Source organism: Anabrus simplex, chromosome 1, assembly GCF_040414725.1.
Source record: "Anabrus simplex isolate iqAnaSimp1 chromosome 1, ASM4041472v1, whole genome shotgun sequence".
In the NCBI taxonomy this organism is placed as follows: domain Eukaryota; kingdom Metazoa; phylum Arthropoda; class Insecta; order Orthoptera; family Tettigoniidae; genus Anabrus; species Anabrus simplex.
This window is the reverse complement of record NC_090265.1, coordinates 1,358,087,508-1,358,111,295: the sequence shown is the minus strand read 5'-3', so window position 1 is coordinate 1,358,111,295 and position 23,788 is coordinate 1,358,087,508. Positions and strand designations below refer to the sequence as shown.

The following is a 23,788-nucleotide window of genomic DNA, read 5'->3' as shown; positions in this document are numbered from 1 at the left end:
GATAGAAGAAAATGATTTCGTGAGAACTAAGAATACATGGAATTTAGGGATGTTATAGTAAAATTAAAAACTTATATTAAGAAATGTTGATATTTGATACTTGTTTGATACTTGGCATAATTATCAAGCATGGGCCGATGACCTTCGATGTTAGGCCCCTTTAAACAACAAGCAAGAGTAATTATCAAGCTAAATATTTTTTGTCAATATGTTCCCTAATATAGGCTAGACTCTAAGATCCAAAAATTGATTTTTCAAGCTGTAGTAAAGAGCAGAATGTAATATGGTGCTTGAGATATGGGGAGTAGAGGAGGTGAATGAAATGCTGAATCAAATAGCAAGTTTATTAAAATTGTAATGGGACTGCCAAACTGTACAGCAAATTGTGGTGCAGGACTATGTGATGTGAATACAGTATTCAAGTAGACATTTTAAAGAGAATTATGAGTTATTGGTTAACGATCAAAAGAGGAGAGGGGGGGGGGGGGGGCTTGCTCCTGCAGAGGGCATACCAACACCAGAGAGACAACATGTCCGAAGATTATTGGTTAGGTAAGGTTAAAAGTAAGAGAGGTTGGGATTAATTATTGGGAGATAGACATGGTGAGGGGAAAGGCAACAATATGGAAAAGAATCGTACGAAGTGTCAAGGATATTCAAAGACAGTTGTAGGAGTCTGAGTGCAGGAGCAAGGTGACCCTCTCGGTATTTAATATGATAAACAAGGAAACAAATGTAAGGTGAAGTAATGTAAAGAGAAGAGAAAGAAGAAGGCTGATATGGTGGTTGATGGAAATTTACAAAAACAAGGGATGGACAAGGTAAAAGGACAATGCAAGATGTGTGTTGTGTGGGGAAATGAGAGAAGAATTTCATCTTGTAAAAGTATCTAAAGAAACTATAGTGATTAGAAGAACATTTTTGATGAATAGTGAACTATTAGTATTAAGTCAGAAAGAAAATGATCATAAAATTATAAGATGGATGAAGAATGAATGAGATAACCCTAGTAATATAAGCAAGTACTCAGCTGTAGTTAGAAATGTACAAAGTCCGCCAGAAAAATTTATACACTCTTTGTTAGACAATATCGGGATATGGACATTGTCAACTGTTATCATTGTTTTTAAATGTTGCAGTATGGTCTTTCGCTCAACAGATGTCAGTACTTGCATCACGATAGTGGGAAAACAAAATGACTGGAGCACGCGTGACGTTTGAGCAACGAAAGTACATTCTGAAGTGGTTTATCAGGTTTGATAATGCCATTGAAGTGCAACGTCAGTGGAGGAGGGAGTTTGAAACAGAACCCCCAACACGCCTAACAATTAAACGCATCATTGGAAAGTTTGTGATGCATGGAATGATTTGTGATATTCACAAAGGAAGTTAAGGAAAACTCGCATAGCTACTAGTCCTGCTTCGTTGGCTCACGTGTTGGAAAGTTTTGCTAATTCTCCACAGAAGTCTACTACACAATGTGCACGGGAAGTGGGGATTAGCAGTACAAGTGTACGACGAATTTTGAAAACAGCTAAGTGGAAAGTTTACATCCCACGATTACTGCATGCGCTTAATGAGGACAATCCCGATCGTCAAATGCAATTTTGCGGATGGTATCAGTAAATGTTAACCCAAGATGAACAATTTCTGATGAAGTTAGTGTGGTCTGATTAATCAAAGGTATATAAATTACAAATGTACTGTTACTCAGGGAACGTACGTTCCCTTTTGATTCGTTAGTAATTTTTCGTCCTATTTCAATAATGTTTTGTTTTATTTTGTACTGCGTTGCCAAATTCTTTCGTTAAATAAATAATTTTGTTTTCTTTTAAATTTCTTTTCCACTAATTTGTTCAGAGAGGATGATTACCTAGTTGGACTTCCTTTTAAAACAAAAATTACCACCACCACCTCCTGGGACCTGCCCAGTAAGGAGCGAAATGCGGCACCGTTAGCTGTCCCGCCATTCTGAACATGAAAGACTATGGTGATCCTATATCCATTTATTAGCTGATGTGTATTCCTGATTTAATGTGACACCGTTACCCTTATGACACTATTCACCCCAGTGCAAAAATTTACGCTTTCTCAGTCAGTATGAATCTTCCTTGTATTGGGAAATTGAGTGCAACTGTTATGACCCTTTAGTGCTGTCAAGTTGAATGAAGCAGCAATCACTCTCTGCTTTTAGGTCCTTTGTGCCATTCATATAAGAGTTGTTTTCTCAACTCAAAACCTGACAGATATTTATACGTTAATGTTGAGCTTCCCAAGAGGCACAGAAGAGGCCAAGACGTCTGTATTTCCTGGCCATGCTTCATATTATCTTATTTCCATCGCATATAAACCTTTGTAGAAGTTTGAGTATAGGTGTTGCCTGGAATGGATGTATGAGTGCTGGAGTGATTGAAACATTTAGAATTTGGAATTTCTGGTCTACTTGCAGTAAAGGTGAGTTAACAAGAATTTCTACTTGGTGTCTCAGTTTTTCAGGGTGATTTGGGTATCAAATGTAATTTTGTCAGAGAAGTTTATGCTTAGATAACATATAGGTTGCGGCCGGTATCCAGTATTCGGGAGATAGTAGGTTCGAATCCCACTGTTGGCAGCTGTGAAAATGGTTTTCTGTGGTTTCCCATTTTCACACCAGGCAAATGCTGGGGCTGTACCTTAATTAAGGCCACGGCCGCTTCCTTCCCACTCCTAACCCTCCCTGTCCCATCGTCGCTATAAGACCTATCTGTGTCGGTGTGACGTAAAGCAACTAGCAAAAAACAAAACAAAAAAAACCCCATATAGGTAGATAACAGAACCATGGGTAGATAACATATTAGTTTACCATGCGCTTGTGTTCTTATTTCTTCTTGATTATACTGATGTTTTTGTCTGAATATTTCCCTCTTGATGCATACACGTACAAATTTAGAAACATAGTGTTGGGGCCTATGCAGGTTTTTGGAACATAATTTCTGTCTTTTTGAATTATATTTTAAGACCCATTTTAGTTAGAATGTTTTGTTCTGATATCTGTGTTTTATTTGTTTGTAAAATATAGTAACTATTTAATTTCAATTTAAAAAGTAAGTAAATCAACATTAAAATATTATTCCTTTATAGAACAACGTTAATAAATTATTATATATGGGCAAACTTTTCATTCCAAAAAATGTTGTATCTTGGGCCCTGTTTATAAATCTGGTACTGTTTCCAGGAACTACAATCCAACATTTCTTCCTTTGAAATATGAGACATTACATTATGGTGTACATTATGCACACTAATGTAATTTTTGCAGTTTTGACAGATGTATTTAAAGTATTTTTATATAATGTTTTTAACGATTTCTAGATATTTGTTGTTGTTGTTGTTGTTGCTGCTGCTGCAGATGTGGAGAATAATTTCATCAAAGATGATGTAGTTTGTTGGTGATTCTATTTTTTATTTCTTTATATAATTTGGACATGAAATAATGCAGGTTCAGATAAATGACAATTATATATAACTCGGTTGGTGGTGTACTTATCTGAATTAATAGTTCTAAAATTTAGGGCCTGCATTTCAAATATTGATTTTGGTCATTCTGGACTGCTGTCTGTTTTGAATTCTTCTCCTTAACTTTTCTCCTTACTCCAGGAAATTGCTGGGACTACACATCAGTCGAAAGGTCCCAGTCCACTTCCTCATTCCTAGCAGCCAAATGTTCTTTCGTATTCACATATGTTAAACATAACATGAATATGTCTTCAATTAAAGCTAAAATAAAGGGATTTAAAAAAATCTGTACATCATTGTTACAGATTTGAGTATATTTTAAATGGGATTGTAAGAAATGGTCTAAGGAAATACATTCATTGAAAGAAGTTACAGAAAGATTGTAATCATACTTTTGTTTTAGCGGTGCGTACGAGCTGTGCAGTTATGTATGAGGTTACAGAGACAGCCAGTGGGCTTCCAAAGTAGTAAAGTAAGTATTCTGCCTGCAGTTTATTTGCTATTTATTTCATGTTAGTCCATACTATTTGTTCTTTAATATTGCCATGTGGAATTTGGATAGGAATCAGAATCATTTATTTCTGTTGTTACATTCTACTTATAATTAAAGTTGTGTTGTTGAATTTCTAATTGTGAGTAATAGTATAGCCATTGCAGTTATTGTGTATTAGTTGAAACTGTTTTTGTAAATTCCTTCAGAGTTAAATCATTGCATGAAGATGGATTTATTTATATATTTATTTATTTATTTATTTATTTATTTATTTATTTATTTATTTATTTATTTATTTATTTATTTATTTATTTATTTATTTATTTATTTATTTATTTATTTATTTATTAAAATGTGCTTGTCTTATACAGATACAGTAATGTTACTGAAAATTAGCATAACAACATAGTTTTTCTTCTTCTGAAAGAACATTCCTTGCATGTTAATTCCATTGTCATTTTTTAAATTATATTTTAAAATATTTACTTGAGGTTAAAGCAACATCTTTATTAGGATATTCCATACTACATGGATTTTCTGTTATTGTATTTAATTTTACTTAATTTTTCTTATGAATCAAATTTACTTTGCGACTGTTCACTAAAAAAAAATTAGAAAATCAGTGTCATGCAATATTTCTGTCCTATACATGCATACATTATGGAGATACTGACCTATACATGTATTATAGTAGAGTTTATGTAAACACAGGTGTTGTGAATTGGAAGTAGTAACACACAAAATGTTCAGATAACTCTGAGTGCTGTGCTATTGATTAGAAGAGTAATGTGTGAGCTTGGAGCCCGTGCTAAAGCAGCCAGCCTATTGATCCAGTCCAGTGCCTCTCTCTGTTACCCAGATATCCTGACTGTGCTAAGTCTGGTGTTTTCCTTCCTGCTTCTGTGCCCTACATTCCATAGTCCTTACCATGGTGAAGTAGTGTGTTAACATGGTTCTGAACAATAAGAATTCAAATGAAGCTGCTCAGCCTGTGGAGGTAATTTTTGTTCATTTTCTTTAAAGATTGCTGGAAATACTAAATAAACTTTTAAATTACAGAAATTATACATTGTTTTACTCTCAGATGCCATTGTTAGAATGTTACTTTGTATTATATTATGTAGATTATTTCAAATAAAATGATATATTATATAGACTTCTAAGCTGTGAAACAAAAAGGTTAGTAAATTGCTTCTCATTTACTGAAGAAGATTATGAATTGGGGACTCAAATTCATCTATTATCTATATTTTCATCCTTATACTATTAAGTTTCATGTCTGAAATTTCAAGAATGAAAGCTGAAGCTCTTAGTCGCATTACTGATAGATAGGGAATGTATTCCCAGAATTCTTGCTTGTAAAGATTTGTTTATAAATATGCATTTCCAATTTGTTTGTTAAAACATCACGGTAAATTTTATGTGTTTCAGGAGGACAATTTTGTTGTGTTAGCATTGCACTGTGCTGCTGTCGAAGGAAATGTTGATGGTCTTGATGAATTACTTGGTGTTGCTGATATAGATGTAAACATTGTTAACAAGGTTTGTGTAAAACATTTAAGATTCTCATAAATTCATGGTTCAGTTGTTATTTTAGATTAGTGTACATATACCTGGACTGAATCATTACATTGTGTTAAGAACTTGCTGGGATAGTGATACTGCAGTGTCAAGAGATTTATTGCTATGGCAAACATTGTAGAATGCTTGTGTTTCAGACAAGCTAGGGATTTTGGTTGATGATATCACGCTGTAGTGTATCCATTCTTAGGTAAACTCGTATGGCTTGCCAGGTGGGTTTGCTTGGAGCAAGCGATACTAGTGATTAATATGCCAGTTACTTTCCGAATAAGGTGGCCAACCCTCCTCTATATAGCAAGACAGCAGAGTCAGTCACGCGCAGTGGGCCGTACTGTGGTGCAAACCCAGAAGGCAAAGTCGTGGTAGGTACATGGACATTGGGATGAACAGGGAAAATAAAAATATCCTGTTTTCTTTTGGAAATAACCAAAGGGTAGAACATATGTATTTTCAAAACATATATCCAGAATTTAGTTATAACAACAAGATAAAAGTAAAATGTTACAATTCTTTTTTTTTTGTTTGTGATATTCAAAGAAGCGGGAATTTTGTACAAGATACAAAACCAACAAGCCCATTCAATGGGAATTCCAACTAATGTTTAAGCACAGTAGTGATCCTGACTAGAATTTTCACAAAACTTATTATTATTATTATTATTATTATTATTATTATTATTATTATTATTATTATTATTATTATTATTATTATTATTATTATTGTTGTTGTTGTTGTTGTTGTTGTTGTTATGATTTCTTTTTTCCATGATAGGAAATAACGTGCTTTGCATCACACCAGAAAAGTGCATGAATAGATTAAAGATCAGAATCCCAAAGGAAGGTACATAATTTTGAGGGACAAACACTGATAATAATGCCTAGAGTACACATACGCGGTGAATAATATCTCAAAATTGTACAAAGATTATCGAGGAATGACAAATTCGGATCCTCACTATTCAAAAAAATAGAGCAACAGTGCATATTGTCCAATTAAAACCAGGGGCCGAAGTAAAATAAACATTCATATACATAATATTTTTTTTGAAACGACGACTAGATCAGCACCAATGTTGACGAGAAAAGGTAAAATAACAGAAGTTAAAAGGAATTGGGGATTTGTGAGCCACAATCTTAATTAAAATCTACTTAATCGTACAAAATTGGTGTAAACAATAAAACTAATTAATGATAGATCTGTAACAAACATTATCAATTTCTAGGTTTTGGTCCTTCAACTTCTTTCTTTAAGGATTAAAAAAAAACAGGAGTGGAGGGGGAAGGAGAAAGGATGACAAAGTTTGCGCATTCATAGTTCCAGACAGTTCCCACAAAATAGACACAATATTCCAACGATCTACGAGACACCCGTTATCAAATTTCAAATCATGTGCCCATAGCTGAAGATACTTCCGTAACACTTTGGAAATTTTATAGAACTTTCAGGACTTGATATAATTTGAAAATAGTAAGTCCATGTTTCAAGGAATATTGACTGAAAATAGAGTTTAGTATGTCAAGCAGGAAGGGCAAGACCAATAGCTGAAATATTTTAAAAGTTAGTCTGCATGTCCTTTGCTCACCCACCTCGTCGTAGAAAAACAGTTCATAGAATAGCAGAAGAACAGACCAGCTGTACAAGGACAAATGAAGCCCTCCACACTAGAATCACCTCATATCCCAACTTGCTACAAAGAAGATCAACGTGAGCTTATATAGGCAAAGAGTAGCGAGCACAGAACATGCGAGAAGGCAGACGTAGTACGTGACGTGAACAGCGGAGGGAGGAGGGGGGCAAAACATGTCCAGTAAACGAAGAACAGGCTGAGCGAGTAGACGGACAGCTGATAAGAAGTGACAAATAGCAGCAGGTGGCTCGTAGAATGCAGCAGCACAGGATAACGAAACAAGTAAGGTAGGTGAAGGAAAGTAGAGTCTCAAGTCCCATGATGTAGCCGTGAGAGTACGTGACAAGCTGTTATCTGAATTAGAGTTTGAATTTCCCATATTTTCTTGCTACTTTTTTAACATCGCACTAAAACATTGAAGGTTTTCGGCGATGTAAGGATGGAAAAGGGCTAGCTAGGATGTGGAAGGTAGGGGCTGTGGCCTTAATTAAGGTACAGTCGCAACATTTGCCTGGTGTGAAAATGGAAAACCACAGAAAACCATCTTCAGGGCTGGTATTCGAACCCACTATCTCCCAAATACAAGCTCACAGCTGCATTACCTTAACCACATGATTTATATCATGTTTTATTTAACCATTAAGCATAACAATTCAATACTTTTGCCTATGTTGAAAAATTTACATTATTTTGTGATATATATCTGAAAGTTATTAAATCGAGCAAGAAAAATGAAATGCTTAAGAAGATTATTTTATCTTCATTTCTTGTAATGCCGTATCCCTGATTTCTGGAATTTGTACATAGAGTTGTTGTTTAGGAAGGTAATTCAGTAATACTTTGAGGAAGAGCATTTTAGCATTGCATGTATTAAATATTATTTACCATTCTGTGTAGCCCAAGATGTTGTGTAAATTAATTAGTGACTTTGTGCTAATGTACTGATAAAGGTAATTTTTATCATTCACTAGTACATAATAAGTAAATAAAATAAATAAATAAATATATAAATAAATAAATAAATAAATAAATAAATGTAAGAATATCTTAAGGTCTTTAAATTTCTTTTTTTGCTAGTTGCTTTACGTCGCACCGACACAGATAGGTTTTATGGCGATGATGGGATAGGAAAGGCCTAGGAATGGGAAGGAAGCGGCCATGGCCTTAATTAAGGTACGGACCCAGCATTTGCGTGGTGTGAAAATGGGAAACCACGGAAAACCATTTTCAGGGCTGCCAACAGTGGGGTTCGAACCCACTATCTCCCGGATACGAGCTCACAGCTGCGCGCTCCTAACCTCATGGCCAACTCGCCCGGTAGGTCTTTAAATAATGGCTTAGAATGAAACTGGAACATTTCCCCGTATCAGTATATTAATTTTCAGATTTTGTGTATTTATGGAATAAAATTATCTTATACTTTAATAAACTTACTTTAATAAACTTTGAAGCCCTCCTGTTGCCCATAATTGTTAAGATGTCAAGTCTATATGGTCTGACACCATGGTTAGCTGGTTCGTGTGCCGTTGGTCAAAAACATTTCACCATCAGAATGTGGCTGGCAGGGTAGGAGATGCGGTGGTATACAATTTCTAATCACTAGATTGCACGCTAAAAGTCTGGATTCAATTCCAAACCTCTCCACAGTGTTCATATGGAGTGAGGGCACACGACTCTGTTGATGGTGATTCGTCCATTGGATGGGGACGTTAAGCTTTCAGCAGACCCCTTGGTGCTATTCAACAAGAGGAGGCTATGTGCTGGCACCCTATTTCACCCTCTCCCTTCATATATCATGTTATTCGTTTCATCTCATTAATTCCTCTGATGAGGTTAATTTTTACAAATTTCAGTGTGAATCATAAATTCCCTACAATAGACCTGGAAGTTTTAGAAGTTTCACACATTTCACACAAGGGCCCATTCCTCAGCATATTGGAGAATATATACATTCAAATGGATTGCAATGGATCACAATCCAGCTCACAATTTGAATGAAATCAGTAACACTTCTTATTATAATATACATCCTTTATTGAAACACAAAGGAAGAAAGGATCTCCCGAATGGGCAATAATTCTTACTGTATTCACTAAAAGATCTTGTTCTTTTGTGGCAAAAAGTTAGATGATACCTGACACTTCTAATAACATACTTGACAATATGATCCCATTAATTTCTGATAAGTACCAGTATTTCAAGAAGAGTAAGATAGATACTTTACAAGTCGTTTCTACAGTTTGCTTTACGTTGCACCGACACAGGTAGTTCTTATGGCGATAATAGGATAGGATAGGCCTAGGAGTGGGAAGGATGCGGCCGTGGTCTTAATTAAGGTACAGCCCCAGCATTTGCCTGGTGTGAAAATGGGAAACCACGGACAACCAGCTTCGGGGCTGCCGACAGTGGGGTTCGAACCCACTATCTACCAGATGCAAGTTTACAGGTGCATGCCCCCAAACCGCACAGCCAACTCACCCGGTGCTTCACAAGTCAGCCCAATTCATGATGCAACCTGCTTGACACCTTCCCCTACCCCCTTCTGTTCCAATAATGGCACTTCAAAACCTGACAACAGTAGCACTCAAACTGGCACACATTCCAGCTTAACAAACTCTTCCTTTACTGTAAAATCACTAAAACAATTCTAGCAAATACAACTCAGCAAAGTCAGATGTATCAGCACTTTCATCAAATTGGAGTGAAAAATTGCAATTGCAAATGCTGATGGAGTTGAGATTCCATGTTATCAGAAATGTGTTCAACCTGCCTAGCAACAGTTTGGTGAGACAACGGAAGTCTTTTGATTGAATATATAAGTGCAGATTTATCTTTGTGGGAATTGAACAGAGATTCGGCAGCGTTTAACATTGCTTCTTTTACTACTTTCCCATCACCGAAAGCTTTTTTCCTTTCATTTAGAATCTAATAAACTTTGTAAGAAGCTATTGTCACATTATACATTTGTTGAACTGGTCCCTTTAACGTACATGGTTGTAATGCTAATTTAGATTTTAGGTCTTTCGCTTTGTGTTTTCTGAGTTCAGGATTATATTTCTTCAAGTACCATTGTGTGTTATAGTGATCAAATTTAGTAATCTTTTACAAATGCATGGAATTTTGATGCATAAAGAAATCAATTTTGGTGCTTGGTTAGCTGATGCATAACGCCATCAAATGAGGTTACACCTTATTCAATTCATATGGTTTTTCCCAATGGTGCCATTTCTCTGCTCATGATACAACTGTACCACAGAGACGCGTGAAATGTTCACAAAAACCGCTATATCCCAAATGCTGCTCCCCCTGGTCTGAAAGCTGATTATCATCCCTTTCTGCGACTTGGTTAAATCGCTTCCCTTACCCATGATACCAGGAAGTACAATGTGTATAGCCAGCTTGTCAGTCACATTACATAGTCCTTTACCATCCCATGTCACACGGGGCATACGTCATGGGATATGTGCTGCAGATGGCACTTCTAGCTGCGTGATTTGACTATGGATGGACGGATGAACAGATGGATGGACCTCTGACTGAATTACTTGGAGAATGATGCACTTCTGAAAGAGTGAGCTTAGCCTGTGCAGCAACTAGATCATTAGCGTGATTCTTCACATAAACTGCGGTATTTTATGAATAAATTCTCTTCACATGTGAGTCTGTAAGGTCTTTTATATCTAATATTACACTAATTGTTGATACAGTATCTCAGAGGAAGCTAACTGATCAGCAGTTCCACAAATAAGAACAAGTGACAGCAAAGCTTCATTTCCTTTCGATCTGTATACTTGCAAAAGGCAAATATTTATACAGTGAAACCTTGTTAGTGCATTCGTCATGAACGGGCTTTCCTGATTAGCAAGTTGTAAATTCGAAGTCCCGATTCTCATCGTATTAAATCTATATAAAAATACCTCGCTTATCATATCACAAATTTTCGCTATTATCACTTAGTACGATCAATTTTTTTCCTATCCCTGAAAATGTTATTTGTTATCCCTTGTGAAAGAAACATGATTTCCAAATTGGGTAAGAGCCGTCGCCACAGTTGCATGATTTTAGAAAGACGCCTTAAATTTCTGATCTTCATAGGATAAGTTGTAACTTTGGGGAACAAGCTGTTAGCTTCAGGACTGTTCAGTTTTGCTTGCCAGTTAGCAGCGAGAACACTGAATAACACAGTGAGCCTATTTGTTCTTGTACAGTATTCCACATTCCATTCAGAATGTAAAAAATTTAATTTGTGTTCAGTGGTACAGTGAAGTTTGACGAATATATGTTGCATGATATGGCAGCCTATATATGGATTAGGAACATAATCGTGTGAAATTGACTAGTGTGGTGCACATTTGTCTTGTAATAGTCTAGTTATGTAAATGGAAAAACTTGTGAAATTCCTTTCTAATCAAGGCAAAATTAAAATCTCTCAGAAAGTGAACTAGTATCTGCATCTTAAAGCGTGCAGAGGTCATGAATGTTGAACTCGCACAGTTGAGTTTCGACTCGATCACTCAAGTTTCGACTCAATCACTCGAGTTGGTTAAAGTTTATTAAAATAGCCACCAAAGTAATTTCTCCCATTCGCACATGGTCGAGTATAACTTCCAATTCATGGTCTAGGAGTGTGACCAGAAAATAATGTTTAATAACCCACTGTTCCAAAATAAAAGGCAATATTTGTTTTAGAAAGAGTGTGTGTGATCTGCAATAATCATTATATAAAATAGGAGTTTTGTCTGTACATTGCTCAGAATTTAAAAGGAATGTTATTTCTGTATCGGTCATGTCCACAGTAATAAGGAAATGCACTTTTTAATTTTCCGTAATTTCTGTCTGTCTGTATGTATGTACATACTGGATGTACATATGTGCATAATGAGAAAACGGCTGAAGAGAATTGAATGAAAATAAGTATGTAAAGTTGGGTAATATGTCACTACAATTTACGCCATAAAAAATTTTATTCACACTGATTGATATGGTAGTTTAGGGGAAGGCCTAAAATTTAATTCTCAAACATGTATGTTATTAGTGGTCCTAGCGATATATACTACATAACTACAGTTTTATAAAATGGAATTTCCGATCATTTATGTCTTATACATTTTTACCATATTGGCAATGATAACAGAGATATTCACGAGTTTGGATTTTTATTGCCAAGTCCATATCAGTGCCGAGCCACGAGAAAATGAGCAAACAGAATTTAATGAAAATTGGTAGGTAAAGTCGGGTAATAGGTAACTACAGTCTATGCATAATTTTATTCACCCTGTTGAATTGCTAGTTCAGGTGAAGGCGCCTAAAATTTAATTTTGAATTACCTATGTTACTGGTCCTATTGAAAAGTACTAATAACGAAAGTTATAGAGAATACAATTTCCGATCAGTTATGTCTTATTCAGTTTTACCCAACCGACTATGATAAAGATTGGTGGTGGTGGTGGTGGTGATTATTGTTTTAAGAGGAATTACTACTAGGCAACCATCTTCTATATAACACTAATCAGAGAGAAAAAATGGAAGGGGTTCGACACTTCGACGAATTAAGGTATTGGCCTAAGAAAGACAAGGGTCACAAAGGGCATGAAAATGAAAGACTACCTAGACCTTCATATGTAACACTGTCAGGGTCAGAGAAGGACAAGAGTTGGCCATGGAAGGTCAGATAGGATAGCTTATAATGTGTACACTACTTAAGCTAGAATTCTGTATACAGTGTAGAATTCCGTAGCGAAGCATGGGTACATCAGCTAGTACTTTGATAATCTATTAGCCCCCGTGCACATGTTTTCATATTTGTTTGGTGTTTTTCACACTTTTCACTGCACTTGTTATTTTATGAGCACCAGCAGAAAAGGTTTTCATATTTGTTCTCTTGTGTTTTTCACACCTTTTAATATTTTCCTCTCATCTTTAGAAATGGTAGATATTGTAGTATTTCACTGTACTCGTGGATACACGACATAAAATTCCGTCATAATACCAATGTACAACCTGTGACAATAAAGTTCAGTGGGTAGTCCTGTACTATCAACATAGATGAACAATGCACGACAGTGACCTTACTGTCCTTCGAAATAGTCCCCTCCCATAACTATGCACTGCTGAGATCGGCGATACATGTCCTGGAAACTTAGCAAGAAGGCTTCTTTGGGATGGTGTTCAAAAGCCTCGTCATGTTCCGTTGGATGTCAGGAATATAGTCAAATCTCTTTCCTTTCAGAGCAAGTTTGAGTCGTGGGAATGAGAAGAAATCTGGGAGGATTCAGATCTGGCGAGTATGGGGATGTTCAAGTTGCAACACCCCCTTTTTTGCCATGAACTTTTTGACGATATTGGCTGTGTGTGGGCGAGCGTTGTCATGGACAAAAAACTATGAACCTTGTTGTGTGTACTGGGGTCCTGCCCTGCGTAGACGTTTCATGAAACGGGTCAAAATTTTAGTGTACCATGCAGCATTTAACGTCGTTCCCTCGGGTAGAAATTCCTTATGGATAATGCCTTGGCTATCGAAAAAGGTGATGAGCATCATTTTGATATGTGACTTTTCGGCTCTGACCTTTTTCCAATGAGGGGATCCCGGAGATCGCCATTCCATGCTTTGCTGTTTCATTTCAGGGTCGTACCTGAGACACCAGGTTTCATCCTCAGTGACGTACAGTTCAAGAAATTTGGTGTGGCATGCGCCGTTTCGACAAAATCCTGTTAAACCTCTAAATGTGGCTGCTTCTGATCGTCAGTCAAGTGATGTGGAACATGACGAGAACACGTTTTCCTCTTCCCTGACTTCTGGGTAACGATTTGTCTCGCAGGATTCACGGTTAATCTGCAGTTAATCGCCGATCGTTCGTGATTAATGTCCTCACCTTCTCAATGTTTTTGTCACTGACGGCGGTCACCGGTCTTCTGCTACAGGGGTTGTCAGAAACACTTTCCGGGCCTCCTCGAAAACAGGTAACCACTCGTACACGCAGTTGAAGGACAGTGCTTGATCTTCATAAATACGTACCAGCATCGCATGTTTTTCTTTCGGTGTCTTGGCAAGCTTAAAACAAAACTGTACGTTGTTCTTTTGGTCGTTCATTTTCCTGTTCGCAGTTCAGAACCAATGCACTAAACACGCACTGTGTCAAACAGGTCTTACACGGCACACACACACACACACACACACACACACACACACACACACGATGCTCAACTGAACAACATTGGGAGCAGGTGGTCAAAACTTACTGCTATGCAAGTGCAACATTGCGTGTCGCCAGTGTTGCCGGATCGATCGTTCTGGCTTCATTCTCCAAACTTTATTGTCACAAGTTGTAGTTGGTCCGTTATTGGACATGATAAACTTCTCAGCTAATTCATTCCTGGTTGCCAGCGTTTCACCCCAGTTTGCTAATTAGGGCTCATCAGTTGGTAAATAGCACACCGACCATGACGCATGGCTAGTGTATACCGTTCAGTCCACTGCATAGGCTACTTGGAGCCACCGGCAGTGCCAATTCACTATGAGAGACTTTGTCTCATTTTCAAAAATGGTTACCTGCCTGGCCATCAGATGATACAGATGTTGATTTCCGTAGGGAACCTGAAATATTTATCCCGAATGAGTAAATTTATAATACATATATAGTTGTCTGTTATTGGACATTATAAATTTTCCAACTACATTCTTGGTTGCCATTCCTGGCCTCCACAATATGCACTAGCCTTGCGTCTTAGTAGGTGTGCTATTTACCAACTGGTGAGCCCAAATTAACACACTGGGGCAAAATGCTGGCAACCAGGAATGAGTTAGCTGAAAAATGTATAATGTCCAATAACATACCAACTATATTGGTGTTATAAATTTACTCATTCAGGACAAATACTTCAGGTTCCCTATGGGAATTGATGTATTCACAAAGAAACACCCACGAACCTGTTACGCAGGCGTAGCAGGGGGAGAGGTGATACTCCCATGTGGCTTAACGGTGGACTTAAGGGAAATAAGATACCTCTCGCGGACCAAACACACTACCCCCTGCGGGTGGGGGACGCACATGTAGAATACACCCGCGGTATCCCCTTCCTGTCGTAAGAGGCGACTACAAGGGGCGACCAAGGGATGATTGAATTAGAACCATGAAACTACTCTTGATTCGTACCATCATGCGACGAACACCATGGGTTGCCTGTACTTGCGAGTAGTACCACTAAATTGGTACGAAATAGGTTTGTGATTAGTAGCAGTAAAGAGGCTGGCCTGGGGGTTTCCACTACCTGTGCGTCATACCCATGTGAGCAACACCGCGGGTCTGGGCGTAGCCTGTGAGTTGTACTGCTATATGAGCGGCACCATGGGTCTGCGTTGCCTGTGATTAGTACCCACTATGTGAGGAACACCACGGGAATAACGGCGCCCGTGATTAGTACACCTAGGTGGGGAACCTTATTGGTTTACGTTGGCTCTGAGTGGTGCCATTGTGTGAGAAACACCATAGGTCTGCGTTCCCTGTATGAAGTGCAATCCTTATGAGTAATACCATCTTCTGTGGAACACCGTGAGTCTTAGCTACTTTTGATTAGTACCCCAACATGACAAATGCCATGGTTCTACTTTACTTGCGACATGTACCTTTCTGTGGGGCCTTAGACGTGGATTTTGCACCCCTTTAGACATCAGGCATCATTGTGCTTTATAAGTGGTCCCTTGGTCAGTAATAATATTATTTAAGATCTTTTTTTTTATAGTCTGATCCACTGGTTTTTGTTTGTTTGTTTGTTTGTTTGTTTGTTTTTTTGTTGAGTTCATGTCCATCCATTCATTCTTCGTGACATTTTTTTATTTTAATTTGGCCAGTGGATAAATTTGAACCTTTTGTTATTTCATTTCGTACCATTAGGGGCCGATGACCTCGATGTTAGGCCCCTTTAAACAACAAGCATCATCATCATCATCATCAACAAAGAAGCACACAAAATGCTGTCAGTTGCTTACACTTAATTCATTTACAACTTATTCTGACACATATCTATAAACCACCATTTTGAACAACTGCCTATCACGAAGCACAAATAGACTGCAAGCACTGCATGTCAACTGCCAACTCTACAAAACCAATTCACATACTTCAAACACGACTTCTATATACGTCTCATCAAAACAACTCCTGTTAAACAATAACTCAACTCAACCATCAAGACTGCTTCCTTATATATGTTGCTTGACCAGGCTTCTAGAAGGATATGTCACAACATATCTTCTCGTAAATTCTAGAGTGCGTATAGTATAGTTATAATGTAAAGGACATTCTACAACCATTTAGTGTCAAAGATACGTTATTCTGGATGTTACAGTGTGTTGCACAATGTTACTGTGGATTATACTTCATATAATTATACAGGTAATAATAAATTATATAATATTAATTACAGGTTCTTACGTTAACTAAACTCATATAAATATATACAGCACGTTTTATGACATAACCTCACAAATAATACGATCGTATTGTCCTTACATATGACATAACTACGTAAATAATAATAATAATAATAATAATAATAATAATAATAATAATAATAATAATAATAATAATAATAATTTGAGCTGAATACTTGCATTAGTTACCCATGGGTTAAAGAATTTTGCTTTCAAGTGATATCAGTCTATTACACTCACGTCAGAATCAACATCTATATCATATGATGGCCAGGAAGGCATCAATTTTTGAAAATGAGACAGTCTCTCATAGTGCAATGGCACTGTCGGTGGCTCCAAGTAGCCTATGCAGTGGCCTCAACGGGAACATCGTTTGTGATTCATCTGAGAGATTACGCCTGCAGACAAGTTCCAGCTGTCAAGGAAGTTGCAACCTTCACCAGACATAATCATAAACTATCATGAGCGAGACGTCATCACCACGGCAATCTCCACCGACCTCACCAAAGGCACAGGCTGTAATGGAGTTCTTGCTGGGGAAAACAGGCAAGGTGACGTGACTCTGATGTCACGCCTGATTGGGGACGTAAAAAACGGTGTGCTGATCAATCATCTCAGGGCACCACAAGTTCTACCTACACGTTGCTAAACTCAGATCTCCAACGCAAAGGATCTCAAGAAAATGAATTGGGTATATCACCACTGGGAATAGCCATTACCAGCCTCAATCTGCCGGGCACTTCACACCCTCTGGTGCCATACATGCCCACTAATAGATGGAGCTACGCCCAGGCGGCACCGAACCTGGCTCTACCATCACATTTTCATCATCGTAGCCTTGTTACACCGGTCGCGTCAGCACTCAACATTCCCAACCCATTCTACATCGTCAAATTGACCAACATTGACCCCGACAAATCAAACACCAAGATCATCTACCAGCTGGTAGCCCGTTTCACACCTAATTTCCAGGATTACCATCTTGAGATCCAACGGTCTCGGGAAGGCTTCAATTTAAAGACCTCCAAACTGTTCTTCAGCCACTTTAGTTCCAACATCGGAGCACATCAACTCAGAAAACATGCGATGGCTACCAATTTGACACAGCAGCAGCCAGCCAGACGCCCGGAGCTCCCATCCCGTCCAGCACCAATCCTGTCCGTCGTTGCCTATGGATTCGACCGGGCTACTCCGAGGATGAAGTGGCCGCCCAGCTATAGTTGGAAGGCCACCAAATCTACAGAGTGGTCCGTATCTGAAATTATCAGGGGCCCACCTCCCTGGTCAGGATCGTGTCGCGGAATGTTGCTTCGCTGGATGCACTGCTGAGAGACAGTGCCATGATTTACACCACATGCCACCTAGTGAAACCTTCATGGTCATCCCTCAGCAGATCCGCTGTTTGAGATGTCAGAAGTATGATCATCTACCTGGACAGCCCTGCATACAACCTGAGGTATGTGCCATCTGCTCGAGTCAGAAGCATTCAGCCAATCAGTGTCAGAATAAGGCAACACCTAAGTGTATAAATTGTAACCTCCCGCATTTAGTTACAAATGCAAAGCCCGACCCACTCCTGAACCCACCAAGCCTGAGAATGTCATTCCTGTAACCTCCCAGGACCTCTGTACTCCTGCCTCCTCTTCCTCCCTTCCCATCCTGAGCTCTGAAAACATCATCCAATTTATGACGATGGTGTTGCAGAATGTCCTTCCCTTCCACCCCTCACACATCCTGCCCCAAATTCAGTTAGCGGCTATAATGATACTTCATACTCATGTGGACGTCACATATTCATGGAAGAAGATGCATTTTGCATTCCTCCCCCTGAGTGCCGTTCCATTTTTACGTTGATATGGTGAAAATCTATTATGTCAACATTCGGTCACTAAATTCAAACAAGCCGCTATTTGAAACCTCCCTTTTCAAGATGCCCTGGATATCTTTGTCTTAAACGAAACTTTTCTGACTCCAAAACAAAATCCCACTTTTAGCTACTTTACTCTTTTTCGTGCTGACCGCCCCAGACAAGGTCGGGGCGGCGTTGCTGTCAGAGTCAGAAAGGAGTTAACATTCAAGCAGCACACATTTCAATTTCCTAACAATTTTTCGTTATATTTAATCATAAAAATTTTTACCCCACAAAAGTCAGTGATAAAAACAAACCTTTACCTCCCTTCAGGAAACCCGGTACCTACTGACTGTATTAAATTTCTCGATAACAAATTCAATAACTATATTCTACTCTCGGACATTAATATAAACTCATATACTCAAACAAAACTTACTCAATTTAATAACTTATGTATGCATCTCAGGGGCATACGTATTCCCTTCCCCTTCCACACCTTACCCCTATCCAACACCACCCCCGACATTCTGATCCTATCATCATCTCTTGCTTCCTCTCCTACTATCCAGAATTTAATTCATATAGGTAGTGAACACGCCCCTGCTCTCGTAACTCTCCCAGAAATCTGTACAAAGTACCGTCAACTACCCTTAATACCCTCACCTACTTGACGTTTCTCACAGACAAACTGGAATAATAATAGACAAACCCTCACTGATCTACTTAAAGACTTACCCTCTCCCAAGTCCATCACTACAGACCCTAATCACTAAAATCGAACAGGCTATTATAATGGCTGATAATCTTTTTATTCCCCGCCATAGCTTCCATCCTTCCAAACCCCAAATACCGCCTAAAGCTTTACGCTTACTTCATCTATCTCATGCATATACCCATATACCCAAACCAGAGATCCTAACAAATTACAACACCGTCACACATTACGTCATGCACAATCATAAATCAGAGTAATTAATCGTAAATCCTGGATAGACAAATGCAATGAACTTGACGATCATCACGACCCTAGACATTTCTGGACCACTTTTCGAAGACACACAAAAACCAAAAAGTCCCTTCCAACCTATCCCATATTACACCCTCCTAATACCCTTCTAACCGATAAAGACAAAGTTGATGCTTTTGCTGATTATTATAAAAAGGTATTTTCTCCATCCCTTTCTCCTAACTTCTTGCACCCAGATGAACCTATTATTAATAACTATGCGCACCCGAATCTCCCTGAACTCCAACCCTTCTTCCTCCACTTTCCTCAAGTGGACTATTCCCATCTCGTTAATTCTCCCATCACACCCCAGGAGATCCTTCAATTCTTAAAACAGAAAAAATACTTGTCCAGGCTCTTATACCATCACATGTAAACATATCCAAGAAGTTCCCCCAGTCCTTATAGAACTCTTCAGCACCATATACACTACCATCCTGTAAACCAATGCTTAACCTGAGCACTGGGGCAAGGCCAATATTCTACTATTCCTAAAATCTAACAAAGTATCCTCAGACCTGCGATCCTATTATCCAATCAGCCTCGTATGTATCCTTTCCAAAATCCTAGAAGGAATTTTGTGTAGGAGATTGTCGTCCTACCTCAATTTTCTAGGACTCCTTCCTCTCTCTCGGTTTGGTTTCTGCCATCAACACGCCACTCAAGACCACCTTTTCCACATTTCAGCCTCCCTTTCCTCTTACCTCCACCCTGGACGAACCGCCTCCCTAGTGTGCCTGGATGTCGACAGAACATTTGATCCTGTCTGGCTTTCTGGCCTTACCTATCACTATCACCATCACTATCATCCGGCTAAACAGAACTGCAGAAATAGTTATTCATGGTACACCCTCCTATACTTTTCAAATGACCTAGGGACTTCCACAGGGTTCCCCAATTTCACCGTTACTATAAATCCTGTTTACTTATGACAGCCCAAATCTTGACCCTTCCTCCTTATAACAATACGCTGACAATCTTGCCATCCTAGCCCTAGTCCCCTCAGTCACTTCCCTTATAAAACACCTACAAGAATGTCTGACTACCCTTGAATCCTACCTAAATTCCTGGTATATAGCTGTCAATCCTTCAAAAATACAACGTATAGTTTTTCCGTAAAAAATCCTGAATCACCCGTCCCAGACACAGAGTATAATATCCTCTTCATGAAAACTAACACACTAACTTATCTGGGAATAACATTTCAAAATAAGCTCCAATGGAATCATCACCTTACTAACAAATATAAACAAACCCTTCAGCGCTTCCGAGCCCTATGTATTCACTCCGGAAATACGTGGGGTTTGAAATCCCACCATGTCCTCACCGTTTATTAATCCGATCTGTAATTCACCCTGTTATCACTTAAGCTTCCCTGACCTGGCTAACTGCCAATGGACAACAGTATATACAGCTCTTAAAACTTGACAGACATGCTTTACGTATCGCTCTCCATCTCCCCGTAGATATTCCCTCAGCTCAATTCCTACAACACTACTTCTTCCCCACTGTCCTTACATCCATGACCTCTGTTTAAAATATCTCACAAAAGGAATCCAACATAATAATCATAGTGTAACAGAAGCCCTGACTCTTTCACCTCTGGCCACTGCCATCCTTAATCATAACTGCACACCTTAAACCTCTTATTTATTCCCCACACCTATCATGTAACTTCTCTCTCGCTTTACCACCAGTTTCATCTCAACTACCTGCTACTTATGGTAAATACAGTCATTGAATGTTCCTGGCAGCAGTGGTGCCACCCTAAAAAATGCGCTGTTGTATTTGATCATGTACGGCGTCAAAAGCGTCATCTCCGCTCATTTCCCTTCATTCATGAATGCATGTTCATCTCCAAACACCATTTCAAAATGTAAACATTCATCTCATTGCTGTCGTCACTTAAAATTCATTACATTATTCATCAGAGTTCTGTACTGTTCTGTACTGCACCTTTTCTTAACCCGTCGTTGGTCGAGCCTTCCAGACAGATGCGGATGGTCGAGGGTGAGTGCGGTGCTCTCCTATCTTACATGGCAAGGTTTTCTTAACATTTGTGATCTAATTTTTTTCTCTGTTATTTGTTTTTGGTTTCTTTCTTTTTTCTTACTTTATTTTTCAGTCACAGATAGTCTTTCAGATTGTTTTAAAAGGCTCTTATGGTCATGTGTGTCTTTGTGAGATCTAGACCCAAGGTTTTTGGAAATTTTCTTCTTGAAAGCTTTCTTCCAGTAATGCAGTTGAGAATGATTTGTGATTTATTCCACCAATGTTAAGAAGATAATTTTCTAAGAGGCCACCGAAATGAAATTCTTGCAACAGAGTACTCAAACTTCATGCCAACAGCGACATTCAATCTGTCTTTGATAAGGTTACAAAAAATAAAAAAATAGAATTTTTTAGTTCTCCAGAAGCTTTACCAGTCTTATCAGAATCGTGCATTGTCGATAATAGGATGACATTTCGATATTTCTTAGGAGCTTAAGACATGACCAATGCATTTTCACCAAATCCAAAGGGTAAGAATTTCATGATTATTGGTCCGTATTGACCTGTGAATTACAATAATAGTTAAATACTGTAGAAGTCCGTTATAGCGAGAATTCATAACAAGGAAAATTTACTCGCTATAACGGATTGTCGTTATATCCGATTTTTGTATAAAAGTCGGAAAACCCTTCATGCACTTTAAAATAGGTATGAAACGGCAATCAGTTTGTTCAAAACTTGCGTTTCCGTAGATGAGATCCACATTACGGCTTACTTGTTTGTTATTTTTCGTAATCCGATAGTACGTGAAAGTATATGTTTAATTTCATTCTGGCTGGGCTGAGTGGCTCAGACGGTTGAGGCGCTGGCCTTCTGACCCCAATGTGGCAGGTTCGATCCTGGCTCAGTCCGGTGGTATTTGAAGGTGCTCAAATACGTCAGCCTCGTGTCGGTAGATTTACTGGCACGTAAAAGAACTCCTGCGGGACTAAATTCCGGCACCTCGGCGTCACCGAAAACCGTAAAAGAGTAGTTAGTGGGACGTAAAGCAAATAGCATTATTATTATTATTATTATTATTATTATTATTATTATTATTATTAATTTCATTCTGAAAAAAATATAGTACCGTATATCTTCGAATCCAAGATGAACCCAACTTTTTCCTTTAAAAAATTTAAATCAGGCTCAAAAGGAAGTTTGAAAAATCATATGAATGCCTTGTCTTACAGTAGGCCTACGCATTTTTAGACTATTTTTAGACGCCGAACATTGACTTTCGTCACGCCGTATTTCTTTATTTTTGGCGGCTGCACAATTATTTATTTCCGCGTGTTTAAGGACCATTAACTCAACATTGGTATCATAATACCGAAGAGAACTCGTTGAAAATGTTCCGGCAATACCTATTCCATGCGTCTCTACAATACAACGATCCATCAGGAAATTATTCTAGTTGTCTATAAAACTGTTACTTTTACGCAGCGTCAGATATAACCGGCTGCCGCTACACGCACGTCTCGCTTGCCGGGTTCGGCCAAATTCAGCGGCTAGCGATGTATTGGCCTAATCGCGAGCGTTGAATGTCAACGAACGAGTTTATTGCGCCACTGTATGGCCATTCCGCCCTTGCGTTTTTCGTGCACATACCTCACAATTTCATATTCGACTTCTTTAAAGGGTCCTTGTTACGGACCACTGAATGCATTTTTTGTACAGTACGCATTTTTTTAGCTCTTTGTCTTCACGCTAACGCCAAATATTGGTTTTAGTTAGGCCTATGGCGTATTTTCTTGTGGCTGCACAATTATTCTACATTTCCGTGTGTTTAATAAACATTAACTTATAATTGGCATCATAATATCGACTAGAACCCATTGAAAATTTGCCGGCAATACCTTTTCCACGTATCTTTACAATACGACTATCCATCACGAAAATATTCCTGTTGTCTATAAACCTTAATTTTACTAAGCGTCAAGTACAATAGACGCGTTATGACTCTGCCACTGAGTAGCCATGGCTTTTCTAAGAATTCGAAGGGTCGCATGCTTTGATGCCATTCTGCAGATTTGAGAAACACACAGGCTCTGTACAACCGGTTGTCGCGGCTAGCGATGTGTAGTAAAGAGGCGGTCGTTTATTGTCAACGAGTTATGTGCGCGTGTGAAAAGAAGCAACGTGGTTACCGCGGTAGTTGCCAGTAGTTGCCAGTGGTATCCATTAACTTACTGTTAGGCCGCGAATGCAACAACCCTTGAGTTTTCGCATGAAATTCTGAGGGGAAAAAAAATCTTGGATTCGGAGAAATA

General features: G+C 38.5%; 1 protein-coding gene across 1 annotated transcript in view; it reads left to right on the top strand.

Annotated features, from left to right (window-relative positions):
* LOC136859016 (death-associated protein kinase 1) overlaps positions 1 to 23,788 on the top strand; it is a 1,193,585-nt gene that overhangs the window by 227,288 nt on the left and 942,509 nt on the right. The window contains exons 8-9 of the mRNA XM_068225494.1: positions 3,899 to 3,967; positions 5,420 to 5,530. Of these exons, the coding sequence (XP_068081595.1) occupies positions 3,899 to 3,967; positions 5,420 to 5,530 (180 nt within the window). The remainder of the gene's footprint in view (positions 1 to 3,898; positions 3,968 to 5,419; positions 5,531 to 23,788) is intronic.